Source organism: Ursus americanus, chromosome X, assembly GCF_024610735.1.
Source record: "Ursus americanus isolate L20-20 chromosome X, mUrsAme1.1.p, whole genome shotgun sequence".
Classification (NCBI taxonomy): Eukaryota; Metazoa; Chordata; class Mammalia; order Carnivora; family Ursidae; genus Ursus; species Ursus americanus.
In genome coordinates this window covers 121,944,337-121,970,160 of record NC_142164.1, presented here as the reverse complement: position 1 = coordinate 121,970,160, position 25,824 = coordinate 121,944,337, and the positions used below count along the sequence as shown (strand labels likewise).

The 25,824-nt window shown below is 50.8% G+C and overlaps 1 protein-coding gene across 4 annotated transcripts; it reads left to right on the top strand.

Annotated features, from left to right (window-relative positions):
• Nucleotides 1-937: 937 nt before the first annotated feature.
• On the top strand, nt 938-24,977 carry CSF2RA (colony stimulating factor 2 receptor subunit alpha). Of its 4 annotated transcripts, none has more exons than XM_087860384.1 (13): nt 938-1,053; nt 5,971-6,072; nt 8,437-8,579; nt 9,724-9,847; nt 13,186-13,315; nt 13,410-13,582; nt 15,521-15,654; nt 16,463-16,492; nt 17,409-17,544; nt 18,909-19,005; nt 20,981-21,062; nt 21,893-22,983; nt 24,120-24,977. In XM_087860384.1, the coding sequence occupies exons 1-12, from the start codon at nt 990-992 to the stop codon at nt 21,986-21,988; spliced, it is 1,311 nt and encodes a 436-aa protein (XP_087716510.1). In that variant the 5' UTR covers nt 938-989; the 3' UTR covers nt 21,989-22,983; nt 24,120-24,977. The 4 variants fall into 4 exon arrangements, with proteins under 4 accessions (XP_087716510.1, XP_045669611.1, XP_045669609.1 ...); XM_045813655.2 differs by having other exon boundaries at nt 13,395-13,582; XM_045813653.2 differs by lacking the exon at nt 938-1,053 and adding an exon at nt 1,072-2,321 and having other exon boundaries at nt 13,395-13,582.
• Nucleotides 24,978-25,824: the final 847 nt, after the last annotated feature.

The window sequence follows — 25,824 nt, the reverse complement described above, 5'->3', positions numbered from 1 at the left end:
TGGTGCTTCTTCTGCTCCTCGGTTTCCAAGACTGCTAACGAGGGAGGGTTCTCTGGCAGTCACATTAACAATGTCTTCGAGAGAGATGCACTTGACCAGAGCTGGCCCATCCCACCCCATGACTGCTGACCTTTCCATCCAGCCCCCATCCATGCATCTCTACCCATGACATGATGTCCACCACTCCCTGTGATGCTCAGTTGACCATGAGCACCATCATCTTAGTGGGACTCAATGTGTCCTCCATGGTCCAGATGAAATGCTGCCCACTCTCTAGCCCACTGTTGTTCATCTCCTCGTCCAAAGGCCCCACGTTGGGGACAACCAGTACTATGCGTCACCAGACCCCATGGCCGTTCTACTTAGCCTTGTCCCGTCATGAGCTACAAACCTACTTCCTACCCACGCCACTAGATTCTAGCCAATAAAGGTGCTCAACAGAGGTCTCATGAGTTCAATGGCCCAGGAGCGGCCCCATGCCACAAGCCAGCAAGCTCATAGCATCCTGGGCAGACTCAATGAGCCATCTGGTTAAACCTTGGGAAGATGTGTTTCTCCACATTGTTGCTGAAGGGGAGTGGCTTCTTCAGGAACGGGGAGCCATGGAGGCCAATGCTGCCTTTCATTGCCTGGCGGTGCTATTCCATATCCTGGACTTCTTGTCTGTGTTCTTCATAGGCACCAATGGTCCATTTCTCAACACCTCTCCTCTGTGCGTGGCTTTGCTCGGCATCTTCCAGCCAGCACGAGGGCTGTGTGTGGGGGCGTGCATGTGTGCGTGGGTGCCACACCCCCGATCCGCTCTCTTCTGGGAGCTGACAAGCCAATGAACCGTTCACAGGTTTCTCAAGTGTGTGTAATGAGAAAACATCACAGGAAGGGGGAGGGCGCTAAGGAGAAAAGGGAAGTCGAGGGTTGAAATGTCTCGGCAATGCAATCAGTGTGTTCACTTTCTGACCAGACAGAGAGCTGTCCAAGAGAACGGCCAGATGTTGGAGCGCCGGGAAACCGAGCAAGAAAGCAGGTGGCCAGGGCAGAGCCTGGTGCGGTGGGGTAAGGCAACTCCCTTCGTTTTCTGACCTTCAAATGTGCTCTGTCCCTAGAGTGCCTATCCCTGTTCCTGTCACTGCTGCTAACAGCTCATGGTGCAGGTCAGGGAGCACCTGGAGGTGGGAAATGGGGATCTCCCAATGTAGGCGCCCAACCAGGGAGGTGGGATAACTCCAGCGGCACGTGGGCACTGTGTTGGAAGGTCTGAATTAGCCCCGGGGTTTAGCCAACTTGCACTGGGAGCAGGCTGAGCCCCTCATGCAAGTCTGTGTATGTGAGCATTAGAAGCCTCTTTGGAATTACTCGAGGCTTGGAGGCAGGCGATGATCCACACGGGGAACCAGTGCTCCCAGCATCCTGGGGAGACACTTCGCTGTCAGTCACTTATCTCAAAGCCCCCGGCCACCAAGTACAGAGCTGCTGGCCAACCTGGGTGACAGGTGTCTTTGGGGACCACAATATTTCATCCCATGTGTCGCCTGAGTGTGGTGACTGATTGCATCCCCCCCCCCTCCAAATTGCAGGGAGCTCAAAGTCCAAGCTCATCCTAGGGTTGGGCCACAGTCCTGCAGCACCTGCACTGCCCCCGGGTCTCTGATCCGACCTAGTCTGACAGATGGAGCTGGCAGCCATGTAGCCCTTAGGTTTATAGAAAGGGGAAGAAAACCCAGTCTGGAGAAAACTGAAAGGAGAAGGGAAAGTGGGTAGTCAGTGGACAAAAAATAGCAAAGTAACGTCTAAGTTTTCGGTCATATGAAACGCAAACCCCAGGCAAATCCACAGACTAGGAGGGAAGAGTGGGGAGTGTCAGCGTCATGGCGATGCACTCCTCCTCTGGGGGGATGAGAACGTCCGGCTCAGGTACAGGTGATGGTTGAACCTGGCAGAGGCTCCCTACGCTGCTGAGTTGCACATTTCAAGGGGCGAACTTGATACCCTGTGAGTTTCATCTCCGTTTTTAAAAAATCAAGGCAAAAATTGATTAAATGAAGCGTGAGATCTCCCTGGACTCCAGTGTCTCATCCACTTGCATGAGGACACGAGGAACTGTCTCCGAGGATGAGTGTGAGCGAGAGACTAGGAGCCCATGGAAGGTGCCTGTGCTTGGTTCGCCCAGGCGGTGGGGAAATCACAACGCCGATTACTTCACCCTGCCCCCGAAGTATCGCCCGAAGGGTTTGTTACCGTCGCTGGTCAAGAGCCCCACGTTGTGACTAACCATCTAATTAAAACGGCAACCCTTGCTAGGTCATCTTGCATGCTGCTGTTGGGTACGTGATAATGTCATTGTTTGGTTCTTTGGGGTTTTTTTAAGTCAAGTTTACAGAAGTTTATGCTTTTGCTCCATCATGATGAGAAGCCAGCGAAGTTCACTTTAGAGGAAGCGGAATGGGGAACTGTCCAGCTAAGGGCGTATTTCCATGCAGATTCCCTCTGGTGGGGGGAGGGGTGTGCAGCCACAGGCACCTGCTTCACGTATAGGGGCAAAGAAGGAGCTATGCAAGGCTTGAAAAGGGAGGAGGAAGAGGATTCCAGGAGCTTCCAGGGGGTGAGTGGAACGAGGACCCTCCCTGCCTCGCTGCACTGCACGGCCCCCTCCTAATTAAGGGCAGCTTTGCTCAAAGCCAGGGTGCTCACACACATTGCAGATGTGAAAACCAGGGCAGAGGCAAGGCAGAAATAGCCAAGGGGAACGGGAGACTGAGGAAGGGTCCGCCCCGAGAGCCTCTTGGGTGCAGCATGGAGGCCCCCGCACCCAGTGCCAAGAATCCTGGACAAGACCCAGAGAAGGGCTGGGTGGAGCACAGTCTAGCTTGCAGATGGAGGAAGCTGGGAACTTCCCCCATTGCACTGGAGGACAAGGTGTGTGGGAGGCAGGGACATTGGGACAGGTCTGGTCATGGTTTTTATTTCCTCTTTTATGGCAAGGGTGGTGCCCCAGGAGGGAGTGGGCTTGGGGAGGTTGGGAGGCAGGAACCTGAGGCTCGGCACCGCTCCCCAGGTGCACTCTGGTACAGGTGTGCACACCTGGCTTGGGGAGCTGGCTGGACTCTGTGTCATTGGGCTCCAGCCTGAGAAGCTGGTGCAGGGGCAGGGGGCAAGAGGGTTGTAGCATCTAGACATGCCAGGCAACCCATCACTGCACAGGGTGGGTGGGAAAGGAGGCATGTGGTGAGGAAATGTAGAGAATGTGTATTACAGCTCAGACATCTGTGGGGGCAGGGATCAGTAAGATAAGGGATCCTGTAGGTCCCACAGAGGGCAGAGGAGTCCCCTGGGTGGGGCTGGACATCAAGGAGAGGAAGAGCCCAAATGTACTGTACTGGCCTCATGTGGGAGGGAGATGCGGTATCCTGGTGGGAGCTGAACTTGAGGGGAGTCCGGGGGAAGAAGAAGAGAGTCCGTGAAGGCAGGTGTCATCTGGGAAGTGAGAACATGGAGGTCCATGGGGCAGGTGTCAGGGGTGTGATGGTTGGGTCTCCAAAAAGCAGACATTGGACAGAGTGAAATAGGGAAAGAATGGGTGAGGGAGATCTCTCAGAGGGGGGAGGAAGGGAGGAGAAAGGGGAGGAGGAGAAGGAAGGAAGAAAGGAAGGAAGGAAGGAAGGAAGGAAGGAAGGAAGGAAGGAAGGAAGGAAGGAAAAGGAGAAGGAAGGAAAGAGGGAAGGAAGAAGGGAAGGAAAGAAGGAAGAAAAGTAGAAAGGAGGGAAGGAGGAAGGGAAGAGAAACGGGAAGGAAAGAAGGAAAGGGGGAAGAAATTTGTGGTCTTTTGTTCCTGGCCCCCAGGAAGCTAATACACGAAGAAAAAAGAGACAGTGCTTAGACCGACAGACTCTATAAACCCAAGGAAATTACAGAAAACATGCATGGTAAAAGAGAGAGAAAGGAACCTCCAAGAAAAGACAAGGCTTTAAAAGGATGAGATCACAGGGAACACAAAGAGATGAAGAGCAGCAGAGACAGTAAGCGGCCGAGGAGGGAGAGAAGTACTTGGAGACGTAAGACCCCATTACACGTCATAACAACAACAGCCACAGAACGAACACCAGCAAAAATACCACCAGGGCAATGCTGGTTAGACCCCAAGAGGCCACAACAAACCCAAGCAGAACATCAGGTGTTCTTTATTGAGTGCAGTTTAATGAGCCCTTTGCTTTTGTACTTACGTATTTAAAAAGTTTTTAGTAGACTTTTTTTTTTTAGAGCAGTTTCAGATTTACAGAAAAATTTAAGTAGAAATTACAGGGGTTTCCTATATATGCGCTTCCCCTTTGACCCAGTCTCCACCCTTATTAATATTTGGCATCAGTGAGGCACATCTGTTATCACTGATGGGCCAATACTGATACTTTATTATTGATTAAAGCCCACGGTTTACATTAGAGTTACTCTCGGTGTTGGACATCCTGTGGGTTTGGACAGATGTATAGTGACATATATCTATCACTCTACAGTAGTTTCACTGACCTAAAAATCCCCTGTCCCTGCATGCTCATCTGTCCCTCCCCCAAAATTTGGTAACTACTGATTTTTTTTTCTGTCTCCATAGTTTTTACTTTTCCAGAACGTCGTAGAGTCTGAATCATACAGGATGTAACATTTTCGGACTGGCCTCTTTCACTTAGCAAATGCGTTTAAACATCCTCAATGTCTCTCTGTGCACTTACCCCTTTTTATTTCCCTCTTTTTTTTTTTTAACATATCCTTTTTGATTGTTGTGAAACTCAAGTTTTTTAAAAAAAGAGAAAAAAAACCCTCAAAAAACTGTTATTACCCTAATGGAAACCCGACCTGTCATTCCTTTTTCTCCTCCCCCAAAAATCCATTCTAAAAACACTCAGAGCATGGGTCAACTAGACTCACATTAAAATTTTTGAAATAAAAATGTAAAAATTTAAATTATACAAAGAAAGAAAAAAGAGTCAGAACAATGAGAAACTAATCAAAGTGGGTGTAATATTCCCCAAAAGTATCTTAAAAATCACTGTTACGTGTCGTCCATGGCTTCAACGTTCATCTGAACCATGAGCAACCATGAGTCAAGCTTGATAGAAGACAGACGGGTGGGTTTCTAGGGTAGATTCGCGAGACAGCGCTAGTATTTCCTCACGCCGTGTGGGAGATCGTTTTGCTTCTCTCAGGAAGTTGATCCTGGAGAAAAGAGAAGTCAGCGGTGGGTTCCTGTTTTGTACGTCTTGCGGGTTCTGGAGTAGATGGACAGCCCAGGACATTCTCTGCAGGAGGAATTGGAATCCCAGTTGGTGACAAACGAATGCTTAGCCTGGGGAAGGACTTGGTGAGCCTATGCTCTACCCCCGACTCTGGTTAGAGAGGGAGGGTCGTGTCCTGGAGGTCAGCTGTGTGCAGCCAGAGCCTGATGCACGGTCCAGCACCTTGGGAACAACCCTGCCTGACCATCTCCCCTGTTCTTTTGTGGACAATATGAGCATCAGTGGCTGCCCATCCTAGACTCGGCCCTAAGCCTTCGGGAGTGGTCTTGGTACATGCAATGGATGGAATAATGGCCCCAGAGACGTCCACATCCTGATCCCCACGTGGTGGACAGATAATGGCCCCAGAGACATCCGTGTCCTCACCCAGGTTACAGACAGGAATGAAGCCACAGCATGTGGACAACTTGCCCCAGGGACAGAGAGAATGACTGGGTGGGCTGGAGCCCCAGGCCCATGCTGCTGGACAGGCCCTTGGTTCTGGTGACCCCTTCACCCCTCCCCACTGAGCCTGGTTGTAACCTGCAGACCCTCTGCAGCCAGCAGTAACCCCCGGCTGGCCAAGTCGGTAGACTGACCATCAGGCTGGGGATGGTCCTGCGCTCCCCGAGGAAACCTCGCTGAGCCCCCCTGCCAAGAATCCCCATGAGAGCTGATTTCTTCAAAGTGTGACTGTCTGTCCCTGTAGGTTTTCCTCGTCTTTCGGGCAGCCCTATGGGACTCGGGGCCACAGCCGTCCTGTTTTGCATGCTCCTGGACCCAGTTTTCCTCCAGACTCTGGAGCAGCAGGGTAAGCATGTGAACCTGTTTGACCCTTCTCTGCTTGTCTCATTCTTATGTCCTGTGTATCTGGGGACACATCCCGATGCCGGAGTCCAACTGCATTTCATCCTCGTACGCACTGGTCAGCCGACTGGTACAATCCAGGGTCACCGGATGCTTAACTGTTTTCTTGCCCGTGCTCTGAAAGCCCCTTCCTACTCCAGGCTTACGACAGGGTCACCCACCATAGCTGCAAACTGTGGTTCATTGGCCCCAATTCTGGGCAACAGGGGCATGGAGGGTTTCACCCTGGCAAAGACTAGTAAACATCCTGACTTAAAGAGGTAGACAGAGGAAACAAGGTGAGGCCACATACACTCAAGTCCCACCCCTGGCTGGTGGCATAGGCAGCATTAACTGAGTGGTAGGTCTCCGCCTGGGGGACCTGGGTATCAATTATCAGGCCATGCTTTGCCATCTTAGGAAGGATAAAGGGGAAAAAACACACTTAGGTTTTGGGTGTATATGGCAAGGGTCACTGGGAGGAGTATAGGGTCACTGGGACATTGGTAAGAAAGCACACTGGATGAAGGACTGGGGAATAAGGACAGAGCTGGATGGTTGGAACTTAGAGAAAGCAGCCCTCCTCCAGCTGCGTTCCACCTGCTGTCAGGAGGTGTGGGTAAGAAGAGCTCATTTGCAAGTAGCTCATGGGGGGCTGGGTAAGGGCACCAATAACCTGCAACCATCCCCAAAGGATGTTCTCAGGGACCACTCCCCAGGGCTGGAAACCCCAAGAGCTGATCAACCGCAATTTTCTTTTGTGACTTTTAACCAGCCTTTTGAGGGCAGAGATGCTATTGCTCAATTTGGGGAAAATGGAGAGCAGGGAACAGAGATGTCAGGCAACGTGCTGGAAGTGACACAGCTGGTGAGAGAAAGAGCCGGGACTCAGACTCATTCCTGTCTTTCTAAAGGGGGCTCTGATTTTAAAGTATGGACAGTGTCAACACACCTGTCTTGACCACCCCAAGAAAGGTGACAGGGGGTTGATGGGGATGGCTGTCTCCCTGTCCTCCACACAGAGGACCTGTGGGAATCTTCAGGCACTTGCACAAAATCTGTGCAGTCCAGCCCAGCCCAGCCCAGCCCTTCTCCTTGGGTTTGGCATATGGAACGGATGGACTCTCTACACTCAGGAGTCCCCGGGTCCAGGGATGGGCAGGAGCTGGCTCAGTCCAGAGAGGAGGTGTGCTCTGGACACATTCGTGCCATCAGATTTCTGTTAACCATTGAAGACTTTCTTGGTTGGGTATGAACTCGAGGGCATATGTGGCTCTTGCAGGACTCCCAGGCTAAGACCAAGGCCCGTAGAACTGTTGGGGATGGACGATCATTGTGGTCTTGTGCTGGGAAAATAGGAGAAGTCTGCAGGGAGCCAAGGGGGTGCCAGGGAGGGAGGAGGGTCAAGAAACGCAGGAGGTAAGTGATGTATTTTCAGGCTCTGGAGACCTGGAGACAGGTGGTCCCTATGCTGGGGGAGGTGGGGGTGGCACCTTAAAGAAAGGAGGATGTGGGTGTGAGACACCAAGCACAGAGGCCGTGTGGGTTGAGAGACTCAATATACAAATGGCCAATGGGCAGAGCATCCTTAAGAACAGAACTCAGACCCACAACCTGCAGCAACCTGCCCAGGGGGCCAGCCCTCATCAATGGAGACCAGCCCACAGCACCAACCTACTGTCTGACGTCAGACAAGCAGGAAGCCAGATGTCCGTCCCCATGACAATCCAAGGAGCTAAACAATACCATCTGGAACAACTAGCCCCGAATGGCCAGGACTTGACCAGTAACTGATGGCTTCCCTACGTGTTGACCCCACTTCTGTATACGACCTACCAGAGAAAGCCAGCTAGGGTTCCCTAATCAATCCCATTGGATGCCCTAGTTCTAGTGAGCCCCCTGCATCTTCCCCACACCCACAGCCTCTTCTCAGGGTACAATCGAATGTTCCCTTTTGTCCACTGTGAAACTTGCCCACTCCCCTGTCTGCCCTTGATCTCTGACAAATGCCAGTGATGGTGGCCAACGTCTTCACCATAGCAGGCTCTAAATAAACAGCCTCTGCTTGCTCTCACTTGGTAGGTCTTGCCCTACTTACATGGTAGGCATCTTGATAAAGAGAAAAGGCACAGAGGTCCACGCAGGAAGAAGAGATCAATAAGGGGGAGATTCCGTGCATGTGCCAATGCCCTGGGGCCACCTGGGGGGACAGGGGAAGAGGCAGCAAGTCCCAACCTTAATCTTTGCTTACAAGACATGGGATGGGTCAGCAGGCATGGGTAGAGGTGGGAAAGGGGTAATTTCTGAATCCGGTGGTCCTGTCTTTCAGATCTTCCAACCGTGGCAGGGATCCCCAGTCTAAATATGAAGTTTGACTCTTGGAGAATGGAACTGAGTTGGGACTGCAAAGAAAACACTACCTACCTCAAGTGCGTGATGATTCACAAGGAGAAAGGGCCAATCGAAATAACAGTAAGATGGAATTTGTTATGGACGATTGCTGTCCTTTACAAAGCTCTCATTACATTAGAAACAAGGCAGCAATAGGTGGAAACAGAGAGCATGTATGTGACCATGGGACACATCTAGGAGCCATACTTTTGAGAGCACCAGGGAAGTAAGTCCCAGCCCTTGTCCAAGAGGTGGCCTGGTGGCCTGATGCCCTGGGGGACTGAGGAACTCATTGGAAAATGTCTTATCTCCAAAGGAAAGGGAGTTCAGGGCTCCCAGGGGAGGACCCCCAGTCCAAAGCTCCTATGAGGTTAGACCTGGTACAGGTTGTAGGGTGGGACCCTCGGGGATGCTCAACCACCCAAGGAAAGTAAAATGAGTCAGGCCAGCAGGATGGGGGATCCAGGACAACACAGGTAGATTCCAGTCGGGCACCCAAATGCTCCCAGAATTTCCAGGGGCCACTGTCAGGGAGACAGAATATCCGATGACAGTAATCAGGGGAAAGATGAATGGCTCATTGTATGACTTTCAGGCTTTTGTACCCCTTCAGTGGGTGTTGTGTAGGGGAACTGCTCTCCGACAAACAGTAACAGCAGCCTGTTGCTTGATTGACCCAACAAAAATCATCCACGTGGCCAACTTAATCCCAAGGAAGAAATAGTTGGTCCCCAGTGTTCCATGAAAACAAAGTTACCAGAGTGAACAGATACAATGTAAAGGTGAAGCCTGTGGGAGAAAGGGGTATGAGATAGGACAAGAAAACGGAATAACATAAAAGAGCGTGCGTTAAGCTCCATGGTGCTTAAGATCTCCATGAGAGATCTCTCGGCTCCGCGGAGTGGTGGTCCACCAGCATCACCTGGGAGTTTTGTTACAAATGCAGAATCCCCCACCTGAAATGTGCTACACCGAAAGCTGCATTTTGACAAGATCCCCGGGGATGTAGGGCACACTGAAACGGGACCTCTATTCTGACCTCATGAACACTGTAGACCACCGAGTCGAGGTCCCGCCTTCACGTGGGTCTGCCGACACCCACCCAGAGAACGTACATGGGTAGTGGTGGTGTCACGGGGTCCGCGGAAGAGCAAACAGCATGGAGAGGAGAAGGGAAAAAAAAAAAAAGAGTTTCCTAATGCACTGGCTGGTTGCATTTCTTTAGCCCCAGGAGAAAGACTGTCACTGCAAGTTTTCGGATTATTCTCTCCATGATGGAGTCACGCTCATGGTCAAAGTAAATAGCACCCAAAGACCGATTCCAGAAACACTGGTCTACACTAACACAGGTAGGGGAAAACATCACGGTGATCCTTCTGAACATCACCAGCCTCAAGGTTGATCTATTCCCTTTTTTTTTCAGCTTTATTGAGATATACCTGACACATAGGTATTATATATATTGAAGGTATTATTATATTATATATATTGTATATATTGAAGGTATATAACTTTGACACACATATACGTTAAGCTATTATCTAACATCCCTCCCTTCAGCCCCTGGAAAGCACCATTTACACATGGTGTCTATGAATTTGCCACCTATTGTGAATAATATCGTGATGAACATGGGGGTGCCTATATCTTTTTGGGACCCAGATTTCATTTCCTTTGGAAATAGATGCAGAAGTGGGATTGCTGGGTCATGTAGGAGTTCTGCTGTCAATATTTAAAGGAACTTCCAAATTCTCCACAGTGGCTGCACCAACTTACATTCCCAAGAACAGTGCACAAGGGTTCCCTTCTATCCACATCCTCACCAGTATTTATCTCTACTTTTTTCATTGTAATAGTCATTTAGCAGGTGTGAGGTAATAGCTTGTTGTGGTTTTTATTTGCATTTCATTGATGATGAGTGACGTTGAGCATCTTTCTATTGGCCATTCGTATGTCTTCTTTTGAAAAATGGCTCTTCAGGTCCTTTGCCCTATTCAGTTTGCTTAAGTTTTCTTGTTGTTTGTTGTTGTTGTTGTTGTTTGTTGTTGTTGTTGTTTTCTGTTTTTTTTGGGGTTTTGGGGGGCTTTGGGTTTTTTGCTGTTGAATCGTTTGAGGTCCTTATATATTTTGGATATTAACCTTTTATCAGATACATACGGATTGCAGATATTTTCTCCCATTCTATAGGTTACCTCGTTGCTCTGCTGATTGTTTCCTTCACCGAGTAGAAGCCTTATAGTTTGATGCAATCCCAGTTTTGTCAATATTTGGTTTTGTCTCCTGTGCTTTTGGTGTCATATCCAAAAAATCATTGCCAAGACCAATGCCAAGAACCGTTTCCCCTATGTTTTCTTCCAGTCATGTTACGGTTTCAGGTTTTATGTTTAAGTCTTTGATCAGTTTTAACTCGATTTCCATATACGGTGCGAGATAAGGATCCCATTTCATTCTTCTGCTTATGGATGTCCATTTTTCTCATTACCATTTAGTGAAGAGAGAATCCTTCATCCATTGTGTGTTCTTGGCATCCTTGTTGAAGGTCAACCTTGTCGACCATAAGTCCGTGGATTTCTTTCTGGGCCCCCTGACATCCCATTGATGTATGTGTCTATCTTCATGCCAGTGCCTTACTGTTTGGATTACCGTAGCTTTGTAATGTGTTTTGAGATCAGGAAATGTGATGCTTCTAGCTTTGTCCTTCTTGCTCAAGATTGCTTTGACTCTCTGAAGTCTTTTGTGGCTCCATATGAATTTTAGGATTCTTTTTCTAATTCTGTAAAGAATGCCATTGGCATTTTGATAGGGATTGCATTGATCTACAGATCACTTGGGGTAGTATGGCCATTTTAACGCTATTAAATTTTTTTTTTAAGATTTTATTTATTCATTTGACAGAGATAGAGACAGACAGCGAGAGAGGGAACACAAGCAGGGGGAGTGGGAGAGGAAGAAGCAGGCTCATAGCGGAGGAGCCTGATGTGGGACTCGATCCCAGATCGCCGGGATCACGCCCTGAGCCGAAGGCAGACGCCCAACCGCTGTGCCACCCAGGCGCCCCGTTAACGCTATTAATTATTTCAATTCACAAACACTTTCTCTCTTGCCATTTTTCTGTGTGCTCTTAAATCTCCTTCATCAATATTCTATAATATTCAGTGTACAAGTCTTTTACCTCCTTGGTTAAGTTTATTCTGAAGTATCTTATTCCTTTCATTGCTATTATGAATGGGATAATTTCATTTTTTTAAGTTTTACTTTTAAGTAATCTATACACCCAACGTGGGGCTTGAACTCACAACCCCAGGATCAAGAACCAGCCAGGTGCCCCAGGATTATTTTTTAAATTCCTTTCTTGAATAGGTCGTTGTTAGTATGTACAAATGCCACTGATTTTTGTATGTTGATTTTGTATCCTGCAACTTTATTACATTTACTTATTAGCTGTAACAATGTCTTTTGTTTATTTAGTCTCTAGGTTTTTCTACTTATACAGTCATGTTATCAACAAATGGAGAGAATCTGACTTCTTTTTTAATTTGGATACTTTAATTTCTTTTTCTTGTCTAATTGCTCTGGCTAGGACTTTTCATACTATATTAAATAGAAGTGGTGAGAATGCCTACCTTGGCCTTTTTTCTTATCTCACAAGGTAAGCTTTTAGTGTTTTGTTTTTTTTCCCCATTGAGTGTGGTGTTAGCTATGGGCTTTCCATATTTGTCCTTTATCGTGTTGAGGTAAATTGCTTCTACACCTATTTTACTGAGAGTTTTTATCATGAATAGATGCCAAATTTTGTCAAAGACGTTGTCTATGGCTACTGAGATGTTCATGAGATTTTTTTCTTTCATTCTACCAAAATGGCACAACACGGTGATTGGTTTGCATATGTTGACCCATCTTTGCATGCTGGGGATAAATTCTCCTCCATTAGGCCATGCAATCCTTTTAACATGCTGTTGGATATGCTCGCTAGTATTTGGTTAACAATTTTTACATCTATTTTTATTGGGATATTGGGATGTGATTTTCTTTTCTTGTGTCTCTGGCTTTGGTATTAGGGTGATCTGTCCTCATAAAATGAATTGGAAAGTGCTCCCTCTTCTTCTATTTTTTGGAAGAGTTTAAGGAGGATTGGAGGGGTGCCTGGGTGATGCATCTGACTCTCAGTTTCTGCTCAGGTCCTGATCTCAGTGTCATGAGATCAAGCCCCACGTTGGGCTCCGTGCTCAGAGGGGAATCTCCTTGGGATTCTCTCTCTCTCCCTCTGCCCCTCCCACTCGTGCTCTCTTTCTGTGAAATAAATCAATGAATCTTAAAAAAAATAAAAGAAGAAGAAGAGGGGCGCCTGGGTGGCGCAGTCATTAAGCATCTGCCTTCGGCTTAGGGTGTGATCCCAGCGTTCTGGGATCAAGCCCCACATCAGGCTCCTCTGCTAGGAGCCTGCTTCTTCCTCTCCCACTCCCCATGCTTGTGTTCCCTCTCTCACTGGCTGTCTCTCTCTGTGTCAAATAAAAAAAATAAGAAGAAGAAGAAGGAGGAGGACGAGGAGGAGGAGGAGGAGGAGGAGGAGGAGGAGGAGGAGGAGGAAGGATTGGAATTAATTATTCTTTGAATGTTTGTTAGACATTCCAACCATGAAGCCATGTGGTCCACTTCCACAGATTATTTTCTTTTTGTGTCTTCTCAGGTGGGGAGGGCACAGCTGCCCAAAACTTCTCGTGTTTTATCTACAATGCCAACTTCATGAACTGCAGTTGGGCAAAGGGTCAAACTGCCCCTGATGACGTCCAATATTTTTTGTACATACGCGACTCAAGGTAAGTGTTGATCTCATGTAGACAATCCTGAGAAGCACAGTGGGGGTGGGGGGAGAAGCCCTGATTGTTCTCTGAACAGTTTGGAATTTTATAGGAAAAAAAGGGAAAGAGAGTGTCCTCGTTACATAGAAGACTCAGGAACCCACGTGGGATGCCACCTGGAAGACCTCTCAGGATTAGCGAGCTACAATTACTTCCTGGTGAACGGTACCAGCCAAGGGACAGGAATCCAGTTCTTTGATTCGGTTTTGTCGTGGAAGAAAATCGGTAAGTGCCACGTCCTAGGTGTGAACCGATGCTTAACAGGTGAACCGAACAGAGTCTGTGGGAAGTTTGGAAGAATGGAAATTTATTCTCTCACAGTTCTGGAGCTCAGAGACCCAGAATCAAGGTGTTAGTATGGATGCTTCCTTCTGGAAGGAGGCCAACCCATCGTTTTAATCTGAATTAAACGAGGTAACAAGAAGTGCCTGCACTGCTGGTGGTCCCACCCCCCGAAGAAGCGAGGGCTCTTCCAATGCTCCCATAGCCTCCAAGAGCTGGCCCTGGCACTGGACAGCCCAGACAGACAGGGGTTTTGCCTGCAGCCAGGCAGTGAAGTCCCTCCAGGGTGTTCAGACCAGGAGATGGAGGTGAATTGTGTCCCGTTTGTGGACCTACTCTTTGGGGTAGCGCCCACAGCCTTCTCTTGCCATTTTGGGAGACACCCTTGGCAAAGAGAGACCAACTCTCCAGTTGATCTTCCAGAACATTGCCCACCCCCACTCTCCACCTCTGGGCTCACCTGTTGGGGGAGCTCTAGATGTGTGTACCCAGCCAGGTGGCAGGTGTGACTCACAATAAGAAATGCATGTTTGGTCTCTGTCCTTTCTGGCACAAAAGCAGCCAAACCCTAGGAATTTCCCGGGAGGAGAGCGATAAATGTGCCTTTTGTTATGTTAAGGAGGTGACTGCTGAAAAGCGCCTTTGGATGGGGGTTGGTTGCCAGGGGAACCAACTGGGTGATTAAGGAATTGCAACTTTCAGTCCTCTCCTGTGATCTCCAGGACCGGAAAGGGGCTGGTGGTTGAGTTCAATCTCCAATGGGCAATGATTTAATCAATTGTGTTTACATAATGAAGCCTCCCTAAAATCCCAAAAAGATGGGGTTTGGAGATCTTATAGGTGCGAGGCCATGGAAGCTCCTTCCCCACACCTGGCCCCACGCATCACTTCATTTGGCTGTTCCTGAGTTACAGCCTTTTATAATAAACCCGTGATCTAGTGAGTAACGTGTTTGCCTGGGCTCTGTGAGTTGCTCTAGCAGATTAATGGAACCCAAGGACGAAGTCCCGGGATCCTCCCATGTGTAGCTGGTGGGTCAGAACCATGGGTGACAACCTGGATTTGTGATTGGCGGCTGACCTAGGGGGTGAAGGACAATCTTGTTGGGCTGATCTCTGGGGGATCTGATGCCATGTCCGGGTAGATAGGTCAGAACTGAGTTGAATTGTAGGACACCCTGCCAGTTGTCTGAGAACAGCTCGATGGTGGGAAAGGGGACCCTACCCATCAGAACTGGGTGCAGAATCCTACATATACATCACAACAATGAGCAAAGAAGGACCCCACTCCTGTTGTGAGCTTGGAAATCTAGCGTGCCCTTTCCAGTGATTATGCATCTCAAAGTTCAGTGTGATCAGATATGCTCGATGTGAACATACAGCCAAGCTGCCCTTGAAGGGTTTGGTAATGGGATCAACTCTCAGTGTTGAGATCGGAATGCATGCTAGCTAAGTGGGACCACACACAGAACGCCCATCCTGATTGTTGGTGGAACCCACCGTAGGGGGTCACATGGGATACCCATTCATTGTGGAAGGACACTGGAGCTCCTTGGTCTTTCCCGATCTGCATCCTGTCTTCCCATTGAAAACCATGCCTTGGCTGTCCCCACAGTGGCCCCGTTCCTGCCCAGTCCCCGTATTTCCCTCCTTCCCTCACTTTGGGTTCCCTGGCCCGTCTCTGCATCCATCCTGCCAGACTGTCCTATGGGCACACCACAGAAACTGCACACATCCCAGTGGTCCTCTTCCCCAAGAAGCAACACTCAGACCCACGACTCAGGCCTCTGGGTGACCCCTGGGAGCTGCTGGAAGAACTGGGTGTGACCTCCGTGGCCCAGCAGAAGCCCGCTCAGGGGAGTGTCCTGGGTTCTCGTTACAGAAATATTTAGCCCACCCAACAATATCAGTGTGCACTGCAACAGGTCTCACTGCCTGATTCGGTGGGAAAAGCCCAAGACCCGACATAACCTGCCCAACTGGGAGTTCAAATACCAACTGGACATCCAGAAACAGGTGAGTAGACTCTGCCCCAAGCAGGACATCATGCCTCAAGGAGCAGGGCAGCAGTTCCCGTGACCCACATGAGGGTCCAGGTCAAGGGAGGTGAGCAGGGCTGGGTGACGCACTGGGAGGACCACAGGGATGTCCTGGGCGTGAGGGTCACCACCATGGCCAATCCAAGAGAGGTTTCCACCCAGCTGGATCCTGAAAGCCTTCGGGAGTGCTGGGGAGAGGGGAGTGCTGGAGATCTCCAAGCAGATGCAGAAAAGAGAGGACCTTCTGCTACTTGTCCACTCGGACCCCACCTGGAGAAGGGGGATTGTCTCCTCCACATCCACCTGGACCCAGTGTAGACAAGGGGGAGCCTCTGCTCCATGACCGCCTGGACCCAGTGTAGACAAGAAAGACCCTCTGCTCCAAGTCCACGTGGACCCAGTGTAGACAAGGGGGATCCCCTGCTCCATGACCACCTTGACCCAGGGTAGATAAGGGGCAGCCATCTGCTCCAAGTCCACCTGACCCCAGTGTAGATAAGGGGGGGCCTCTGCTCCATGACCACCTGGACCCTTATTTGGACCCATCAGCAGCTGAGGTTCAAGGACCCATCAGCATGATCAGGGCTCATCCTCCTTTGGTGGGCGAGTCCATACCCCCCGTCCACCTGCCTTGAGGAGAAGGATGTACAGAGAGAGTTCAGCCCTTCACGTGGCCCCGACTGTTTGGGTTACCCCGGAGCGCACTCAAAGGGGACAATGAAGGATCCTGTAAAAATCTTCAAAATGGAGAAAAGTAAACCTAGTTCTATTTACTTTTTTCCTAGAGCAATAAGGAACACAGCGAGAATCAACCGGTGAGTTAAAACTCTGACTCAGACTCTCACCCCGTAGTATAATGGTACGATGTTACTCAAGTGGACACGTGGCCTCTGTGGCGGCCAGGATGGGGTGGGCGATGAGTGAGAGGGTGGTGGCTCCCCGGAGGACGGTCCCATCAGTGATGTAGGGGTGCTCCCCCCAGTCCCGCGGTGGGAGGGAGGTTCAGCTGGACACCCTTCCCCCATCCCATCTGTTGAAATTAGTGACCTCCCGTCAACTGCATCCATGTTGGTCAAGAAAATACTCCTTTGAGGGGTGCGTGGGTGGCACAGCGGTTAAGCGTCTGCCTTCGGCTCAGGGCGTTATCCCGGCGTTACGGGATCGAGCCCGACATCAGGCTCCTCCGCTATGAGCCTGCTTCTTCCTCTCCCACTCCCCCTGCTTGTGTTCCCTCTCTCTCTGGCTGTCTCTATCTCTGTCGAATAAATAAAATAAAATCTTAAAAAAAAAAATACTCCTTTGAGTTTTAAGAACACTGTTTCTTCCTTTAAAACACCGCTAGTGGAAGATCGTCAAAGTCCTGTATGGGGTCGTGTCCTAAGTCCCAGTGCCACTGTGACCTCAGTCTCCTCTTCTGTCCAATGGGGGCTTTAACTCTGGTAACGTCCTTGCTGGGACATTACTCATCCATGGCTCTGCTCCTGTCCCATGTACCTATTGAGGGATTTCTGTGTCTATGTTGACGAGCACCCCAGGAGGGGTCCTGTAGCGAGCGGGGGACACGGTCATGGTGTTGATTCACTGAGATTTCCTGCAACGTCTTCGGTGCCCAGACACTGCATTAATTTTATCAACCACATCCGTCCCGCTGGTGCTGCTGAAAAGACATCCCCAGCCCCTCTTTTCCGAGCACAGGAGACCCCGCTCTCAAACTTCCTCTTTTGTTCACAGATTGAGGTGTCCGGAAATTGGGAAAATAACTACCACTTCCCGAGTCCGGAGCCCAGAGCCAAGCATACTGTGAAAATAAGGGCCTCAGACGCACGCATTGAGAAATGGGGTGCCTGGAGCCAGGCCGTTGAGTTTGGTATGTGTCCTGGGAGCATCCCTCTGTTCTTCTCTGAGCCCTTCTCATCCCTGTCCCCATCCCAGTCCCTGTCACCTCCCCATTCCCACCGCTGTCACCGTCCCCAGAGACTCACAGAGGGAGGAGTTCCCATCCATGGGTCTCCACGGAGCTCTGTCCCTTCAAAGGAAAGGATAACCCCCCCAGCCTCTCGAAGGAGCCATCTCAGCTGGAAATGATCAATCCCTCCCGGTCCCCATCAACCCCGTCCCCATCGGCATCCCAGCCAGGGGAACACTGACATCAAAGTTGAGAGTGTTTTCTCCTCATCAAGAGGGAGCTATTCGTTCTACGAAACCTCGATTACCAACACCGTCCACCACCTTCCTTCCTGTAACCTTTATGGGTTGGCAAGAATTTAATGGTTTGGACCGAAAGCCAATCGGGAGCTCAAGAAATCTGCATTTCCACACTCTCTTTTCCTCCCGAATATTTTCAGTGTTTGAGCAAGCATTTTATGCATGCAATGTTGTGGGTTTCTTTTTTTTCCCCTGATCCAAAATCAAAGAGTTTAATAAGGGCTGGTATAAAATCTATGTGATATGTTTATCCAGAGGTAAAATATAAGTTCAAAGAGATGGGACGGTGGGTTCTTAGGTATGACTCCAAAATGACAAACAACAAAATTAAAAAATAGGTCAACAGGCGTCCATCAAAATTAAAAACTTCTGTATCATCTGGAATGAGCACTTTGTTAGCAAATGCATTATTATTATTATTATTATTAATTAATGATAACATTAACTATTAATTATTATTATTATTTTGTAAGAGGACACATTTCATCTGTTAATATGGAAAACTCTCAAGACGCCAGACTCTCCATCTGGTTCTGGTCATCCTGATGGGACTGGGTTTTTTTGTAATTGGATTTTTTTAAATAGTAACAGATAAAATGTGCCCTGTTACAAAAGTAACAAATTGTAAAAAGTGCACATTCCAGATGATAAGTAAGACGGAAGACCTAATACTAGTTGTAAGGTAACTTTGTTCAAACCGAATGCCTGGAAATGTGGGATTTTTGGGGGGAGGGGGTCCATTTGTATTCGTTTATTTATTTCTAATTTTTTTTTATTAATTTATTTTTTCGGTCCACTTTTAAATTGGGTCGTCACGTTGCCAGAGCATGTTATGGTTTGGACGCCTGTGAGGCTGCTTGGGCTCACGGACAGCTTTGTGGGAAGGTTTCGGGATGGGCGCTTTGCTGTGGGTTTCCCTCCCGCTCTGAGCCTTTCTCGTTAGCTGGGAGCCGGCGAGGGAGTGAGCCGGCCGTGTGCTGACTGTTCAACCGAAGGGGTGCGTGGTGTGTCCCCCTCTCTTTGCAGGCTCCAAGGAACCCAAGCCCAGCCTCGTGCCCATCTATGTGCTGGTGGTCCTGGGGACCCTCCTCACCGCCCTGATCCTAGGCTGCCTTTTGAAAAGGTAACCCCACTGGTGGGTTGGCATCCTCCTTGCAGGTGGGCAAGACGGACAAGATGCTTGTTTGGATGGAGCTCAGGGAACCCACAGCCCTCCGGGGAGGTCTAGCGGGCAGCCGACGGGGGCCTCGTCCTGACCGCTCATGGGCAGCCCATCTTGGGCTGCTTCCAGGCCCCTGGGCTGTGTTGAGCCCACCCACCTGGCCCGCTCACTTTAGCTGGACCCTGGACCTCCTGCGAGCTCAGCTGTGCTCACAGAGGGGTTGCATTCAGCCCCGCGGCACCGAGCTTCCTCTTTCTGGAATGCCTCCCTCCCCAATTCCTCCTCCTGCCTCCATTTCCCCCCTATAAGTCTTATCAAATCCTACCAAGTCCTTGGGGTCCGCCCAAGCCCACTCCCTTCCGGGAGGCCTCCTGGGAGCCCAGTCCGATGCTTCACACCCACATCCACCGGCTTACCGTCAGCCTCCCTGTGGGCTCCTCTGTGGGCAGCTATGACGTCTTTTCAGATGTGTGATGTCAGCACCAAGCAGGGTCTCGGGCCGCCTCACAAAGTCCTCCGGGTGAACATACCTACGTGCAGTAATTCATTCTTTAGTTGCAGGCAGATTGCACGGCATGCTTTGCAAAGCATGGAGAGTTTTGCCACTAGTGGGCCTCCTGCACCCTGTCGGGACCCAGGGGTATCCTCCCGTGCCCACCCCTCGATGCCCTCCACCCTGGTGGGGCGTCCTGTGTGCATGTCCCTCAGGATAGACACATGTGGCTAACTGCAGGGGAATGTAGCCTAAGGACAAGGAGAGGACTGTGCCCTGCCTGCTGGGTGCGGGGGTGGCACGGCACCACCCCGTTCTCTGGGGACCCTGGACCTGGGGGCAAAGGGGAACAGGGGCAGCCCTGAGACCCGCTGCCGGAACCCGGACAGAGCGTGTGCCTTACACAAGGACAGTTATCTTAATGAAAAGCTGTTTGAGTTTCCTGTGGCCACAGGAGAAAAAAATGACCACAAACCAGATGGTTTGAAACAACAGAAATGAATCATCTCCCAGCCCTGGAGACCAGGAGTCTGAGATCCAGGCGGGGCAGGACCACTGAGATCCAGGTGGGGCAGGGCCATGCTCCCTGCAGAAGCTCCAGGGGAGGGTCCTTCCTCCTCTTCCAGCTTCTGGGCTCCAGGCATCCCTGGGCTGGTGGCTGCGTCCCTCCCATCTCTGCCTCTGTCCTCACATGGCTTCTCCTCTGTGTGTGTCTCCTCTTCTGTCTCTTACAAGGACACCTGTCATTGGATTTAGGGCCACCCTGATCCAGGATGAGCTCATGTTAACTTGATTAACATGCAAAGACCTGATTTCCCAACAAGGTTCTGTTTCCCAATTCTGGGGCACAGGACTTGAACATGTATTTTGGGGGGACCCTACTGAGCCCCGCAGAAGCACGTCCAGAGGTCACAGAATGGGAGGTGCCTTCCCTTCGGTAAGAGAGAAAGCAAACGCCCCTTTGAAAATGCAGCAGGACTCCGATGTTTGCAGAAATGAAGGCTGCTGTGTAAGTAAAAAACGCTAGAAATAGGGAGCAAACCGTAAACCCAGCACATAGACAGAAACCTCCCAGACCGGAAACGGGGCTCTTTGTGGTTGCACACATGGATGTAGGAGGGACACGTGCCTCTGGTCTGCAAGGACCCCGGGCTCCCCAAGGCTCCCCGTAACTGGCCACGTCCCCCAGTCCTGTCCCTGTAGCCAAGGGACTGAGTGAAGGTTCTAGAAAGAGTCTATCACCGTGCGTTCCTATAGCGTCTCCCATTTGCTCATTTATCTCAGATTTGCGTTGTCCTGCTGGGAGTCTTCGTGCAATTGTTCTGTCGTACGCGGCCCGGAGGCTTCTCAGTCCTCAGGCGGGAGGACGTGTCCCTCCTCGCCAGGAGAAGGACATAGTCTCATCCTCCAGCTCTTTCCTTCACACGCTTCCTGTCTCCCTAGGTTCTTCGCGTCAGAAAGGTTATTCCCGCCGATTCCACGCATCAAAGACAAATGGAATGATAGCCATCAGCGTGACCACCAGGTGGGTAAGGGTGGATGCAGGGCCGCAAACCAGGACGGGGAGAGGGCAGGGTCCCTGGGGCGTCCTGGGCTCCCCTGTGTGTCTGCCCGAGGGGGACCGAGGTGTGCTCGTGGAATCTGTCTGGGATCCCGGGTCTGCTCGCCGGCCGACCCTGGGGGTCAAGGGTTAGGGTGTTCTCTGTGAGGTGTGTCTGGGGAAATTGGGGGGCCGAGGCATCATGGGGACAGAGACAGAGGTGGGGAGAAGGGGTCCGGCCTGATCTCATGGAGCAAGAGCCCGAGGGCGTCCAGAAGGACAAGGGAGGGCGAGGGCTCTGCTCCTGAGACCCCCATGCATGCAGTGGTCACCTCCCACCAGCCCTGGGGCAGGGACCACATTTCCTTCCACTACAGCTCCATCCAGGGCCGCCCTGCAAGGGGGGATCCCCACCGCCAGCACCACATACACCACCTCCTGGCTCCGTTACCCCCACCCACAGGCCAGATGGACGTCTTGTCTCATTGTTATCAATGATTCATATCAGGAATATGATCGTATGATCGTACACGCTCCCCGGTCCAGGGTCCCAGCTAGCTCTCCAGGCCTGGACAAACCTGCTTCCCCTCCCTTCATCCCCAGGCTCTGTCCCGCCCCAGGACCTTTGCATCTGCTAGAACCTAACTCCAGATGTCCCTTTCCCAAGCGTTCCAACGGGCAGTCCTGCTGATGCCTGTGCTATAAGATCTCACCCCCGCTGGGTCCCTGGTTCCCATGTACACCCCGTGGCCGGCCGGGTCCTGCTCGCGGGGCTCCTGAAACCCCAACACCCCCATCCTCCCTCTCCTGCTCAGGTCATCTGGGAGAACTTCACGTCGGACACGGAGAAAGGTGACAACGAAGAGATCCTCACCGTGGAAGAAGTCACAGTGACTCCAGCAAGCGTGTGAACTGCACAGACACTTCCAGCCCCGGAACATTCTGGAAGCTATTATTATTATTGTTGTCGTTGTTGTTTTAAGCATTTATTTATAGAGCATTCTATTTTTTTACTATAAAAGTATGATATTTTGCAAAGGCGCCTGTAGTCGGAGGGATTGCTGAATGCCCTCGGATCCTGACCCCGTGATGTACTTACTTGTCCCCCAGGGAAACAAGGAAACTTTCCTTGCATTACGGAAGCTCGGGTGCTTGTCTGCCAGCAAAGAGCGTGGCTGGGACGTGGGTCTCTGACGTGTCCGCTGTCGCTGGGGGAACATTGCCCTCGCCCTGTTTCTCCACCAGCTGCAGCTCAGCCCATATGGGGACCATCTGAGGGTCTTGAATAGTAATCTCCCCTGCAAAGGCCCGTTTGCCACGTAACGTGACACATTCACAGGCTCCAGGAAGCGGGATGTGGACATCTTTGAGGACATTGTTCCGTCCACCACGTGGGGATTGGGACGTCGACATCTTTGGGGACGTTACTCCATGCACCATATGCAGACTGGGACGCAGACACGTTTGGGGACGTTATCTACCCAACCACATGAGGATCAGAACGTGGACTCCTTTCACGTTGTTCCGTCCACCATGCACAGATCAGGATATGGCTGTCTTTGGGGACATTGTTCCATCCAGCACGTGGGGATCAGGACGTGACACCTTTCCGGACATTGTTCTCTCCACCATGCAGGAGTCGGTTTGCGTCCACCACACGGAGACTGGGGTTTAGACATTCTGGGGGGCATTATTCCGTGCACCACATGCAGACGGGGACGCAGATGCGTTTGGGGACATTGCTCTGTCTGCCACACCTGGATTGGGACGTGGACACCTTTGTCTGCAAGAACGGACAGGGATGGGAGGGGACTTCTCACGAGGATCCTGAAACCAATGCTGCTCCTCGACCTTTGAGACCCGTGATTACCGAAATCCCGCAGGCCCCTCGCCCACCCGCATGAAGGTAAGTAACGGGGAAGCATTCATCACGGGCCTTGTTGAGACAAGAAGCAAGTCCCACGCAGGGAGTGAAGGTGGCCGTGAGGGACCGCAGGTGTGCATGCAGCGGGAACCTATGGGAAGTGTTAGAAGCCAGCGGGAGTGTCCTACGGAAACCACGGCTCACCTAGGCGTTGGATTTGTTATGAGGACAAAGCTCACGGGGAGAGCAAAATGCATCTGGAAATATAGATACACAAAAATACATACAGATACATATAGATACATATAGATACAGATACATATAGATACTGGTGTATGGACATAGAAATATGTATACAGAAGAGAGAGGAAACCACGTAGGTGGACATCTACACAGAGAGACAGACAGATACATATTTGGAGAAATATGTCCAGACATATAGACAAAATGATTCATATGCAGATGATGGACAGATTTCAGGGAATTGGCTCATGCAATGGTGGGGCCGGCTTGTATGAAACCTGCAGGGCAGGTGGGCGGGCTGCCGATGCAGGTGACAGGTGATATTGCAAACCTGAGGCTGAACTACTTCTCTGGGAAACCTCGGTGTTAGCTCTAGACACCGTCACCTGATTGGATGAGGCCCACCCCTGCGAAGTCTCATCTGTTCAAGTTAGTGGCTTGTGGATTTTTTTTTTTTTTTTTTGCTTGTGAATTTTTTGGTCCCACCTGCAAAACACCCCTAGATGAGTGTTTGAATAATAAGGAGCTTGTCTCCTCTCTGTGTGAACACACGAACGGATCATCGTGGAACCGTTTAAAGCGGGAATGCACTGTAATGTGACTTGCAGTGGGTCCCCTGTGCATGTCCCAGGTGACACCCACCAGGGCCATAGGTCCCTGCTCCCCGGCCACCTGTTGCCTTCCCAGGGGCTCCTGTGTGATCAGACGGGTCCCCCCAGGGGCGGGCTCCTAGCCCGGGAGCTTTGCTGTGCAATTTGCTCCTGACAAAGTTTCAGGGAACAAAATTACATGCTCAGGGCCTGCCGTGATCCCCAGCTGCTGACCCTGACTTCAGACGTGTCAGGGGCTCACCTCACTTGTCTCACCAGGAATTGGAAAGGAAAAAAAAAATTTAAAGACATTGATTGTAGCATTTGCTGCTTCCTGTGTTGCAGATTCAGCTGCCTTGGAGTTACCGATGGCTTGACAGAGGCTCTGAACGCTGTTGGTTGTTCAACATGGACCCCATGCTCCCCCGAGTGTGTGCTCGGTGGCTCCAGGTTGCTGCCTCACAGTTCCAACAGCCATTTTCTGTGGGTCCTGTCCATCTGTCCGTCCATAAGATCATGCTCGTGATGTGGAAACCTGCCTCCCTTCCCTCATCTCTGTGAGAAACACCAGCGCCCTCCCTCTGCGACTCCTGGCACCTGACGTCCTGCCGTATGTGGAGGCGCCCCCTTCAGGGCAAGACTTGTCCGTGGAAAGTAAATGCTGCCCAGAGTCCTGAAGGACCAACTGGCCTCCAGGATGACACACGCCAGCCCAACGGAGGCCGACAGCGGAGGACAGGACCTCCGCGTGTTGGGAGTGTGGCTGGTGGCCCAAGGCACCCATGTAGGACTGTCAAGAATAAAAGCATGGATGGCCCCAAAGGCCTGCTCCTTGCACTTTGAAATTTTGCCCTGGAGTGGCCAAGATGGAACAAAAAAATTCTTTAAAGAAAAAAAAAAGCGCTTTTATTTATTTGAGAGAGACTGAGAGAGGAGTGGCAGGCAGAGGGAGAAGCAGGCTCCCCGCTGAGAAAGGACCACCCCCCCCACCCCCGCCATGCAGGGCTCCATCCCAGGACCCTGAGATCATGACCTGAGACGAAGGCAGACGCTTAAATGACTGAGCCACCCAGACACCCAGGAACCAAAAAATTCTATGCACAGAAAACAAAAAACCAGGTTTCTGTGAACAGCTCTCCATCGGCAAATAATAGATATGGGAGATTCTAAATCACATTGTGAAATAGAGACATTTTATATTTAGCCTTTCCACTTTCTGTTCCCGCTTTCCTTCTCCATTCTGCCACCCACGACGCCCTCCCCTCTCACCCTTCACTTCTGTAAAACGTGACTTCCTGCATTTATGAGTGGCTGTGATATCAGTCATTATCACCTTAGTATGAATTTCTAGCCACCCTCCCAGGATGGTTGCACTTCATTGAATCAGGTGGAAGGGTTGATGGTTTTGTGAGGTTTAGAGGAATCTAAACTCAGGGGGAGAAGGGGGTGCTGGAGAGACTTCTTTTGTCCAGTAGACATTTTCAGTGGCCCTGGAATAACCCCGTAAGAAAGTTTCCCCGGTGAAGTCCTCGACTGCAAGATGAGCACAGTGTTGGGGCAAGATGAAGGTCTAGGAGAAGCCCTTTCAGGTGCAGAGGGACCCCAGCATCCACTCCACACTGGGTCTTGGAAATGGCTCTCTGTCTGGATGCTGAGGGGGTCTCGCCCCAGCTCTGGGTCCTACCCTGGAGAGTGCCCAAGAGGCCTGGGGTCAGCAGGCCACCTGGGTAGGAGTTCTGTCCCCCAGATGAGTCCAGGAGGAAGACCCTTATACCCCACATTTTGCAGGGGGAGCAGGCTGTGAGGACCGGTTGCAACCTGGGGGTCAGATGGAACAGAATGGGGACAGCGACCAGGCCCCAGACATTGGGGTTCCTCCTTGGAGCCCTTTGTCCTTACAGGCTGGGGCCACACCTGCTTTTGGGGAGAAAGGCTCCGTCAAGCATGTGCTCCTGAGATAAATCGTCTGGGGTCAAACTCGGCTTCCGCGTGCTCACATTGTCAAGAACATCAGGGGAAGGCACGAGGGGGGCTGAACAGCTGACGGGGC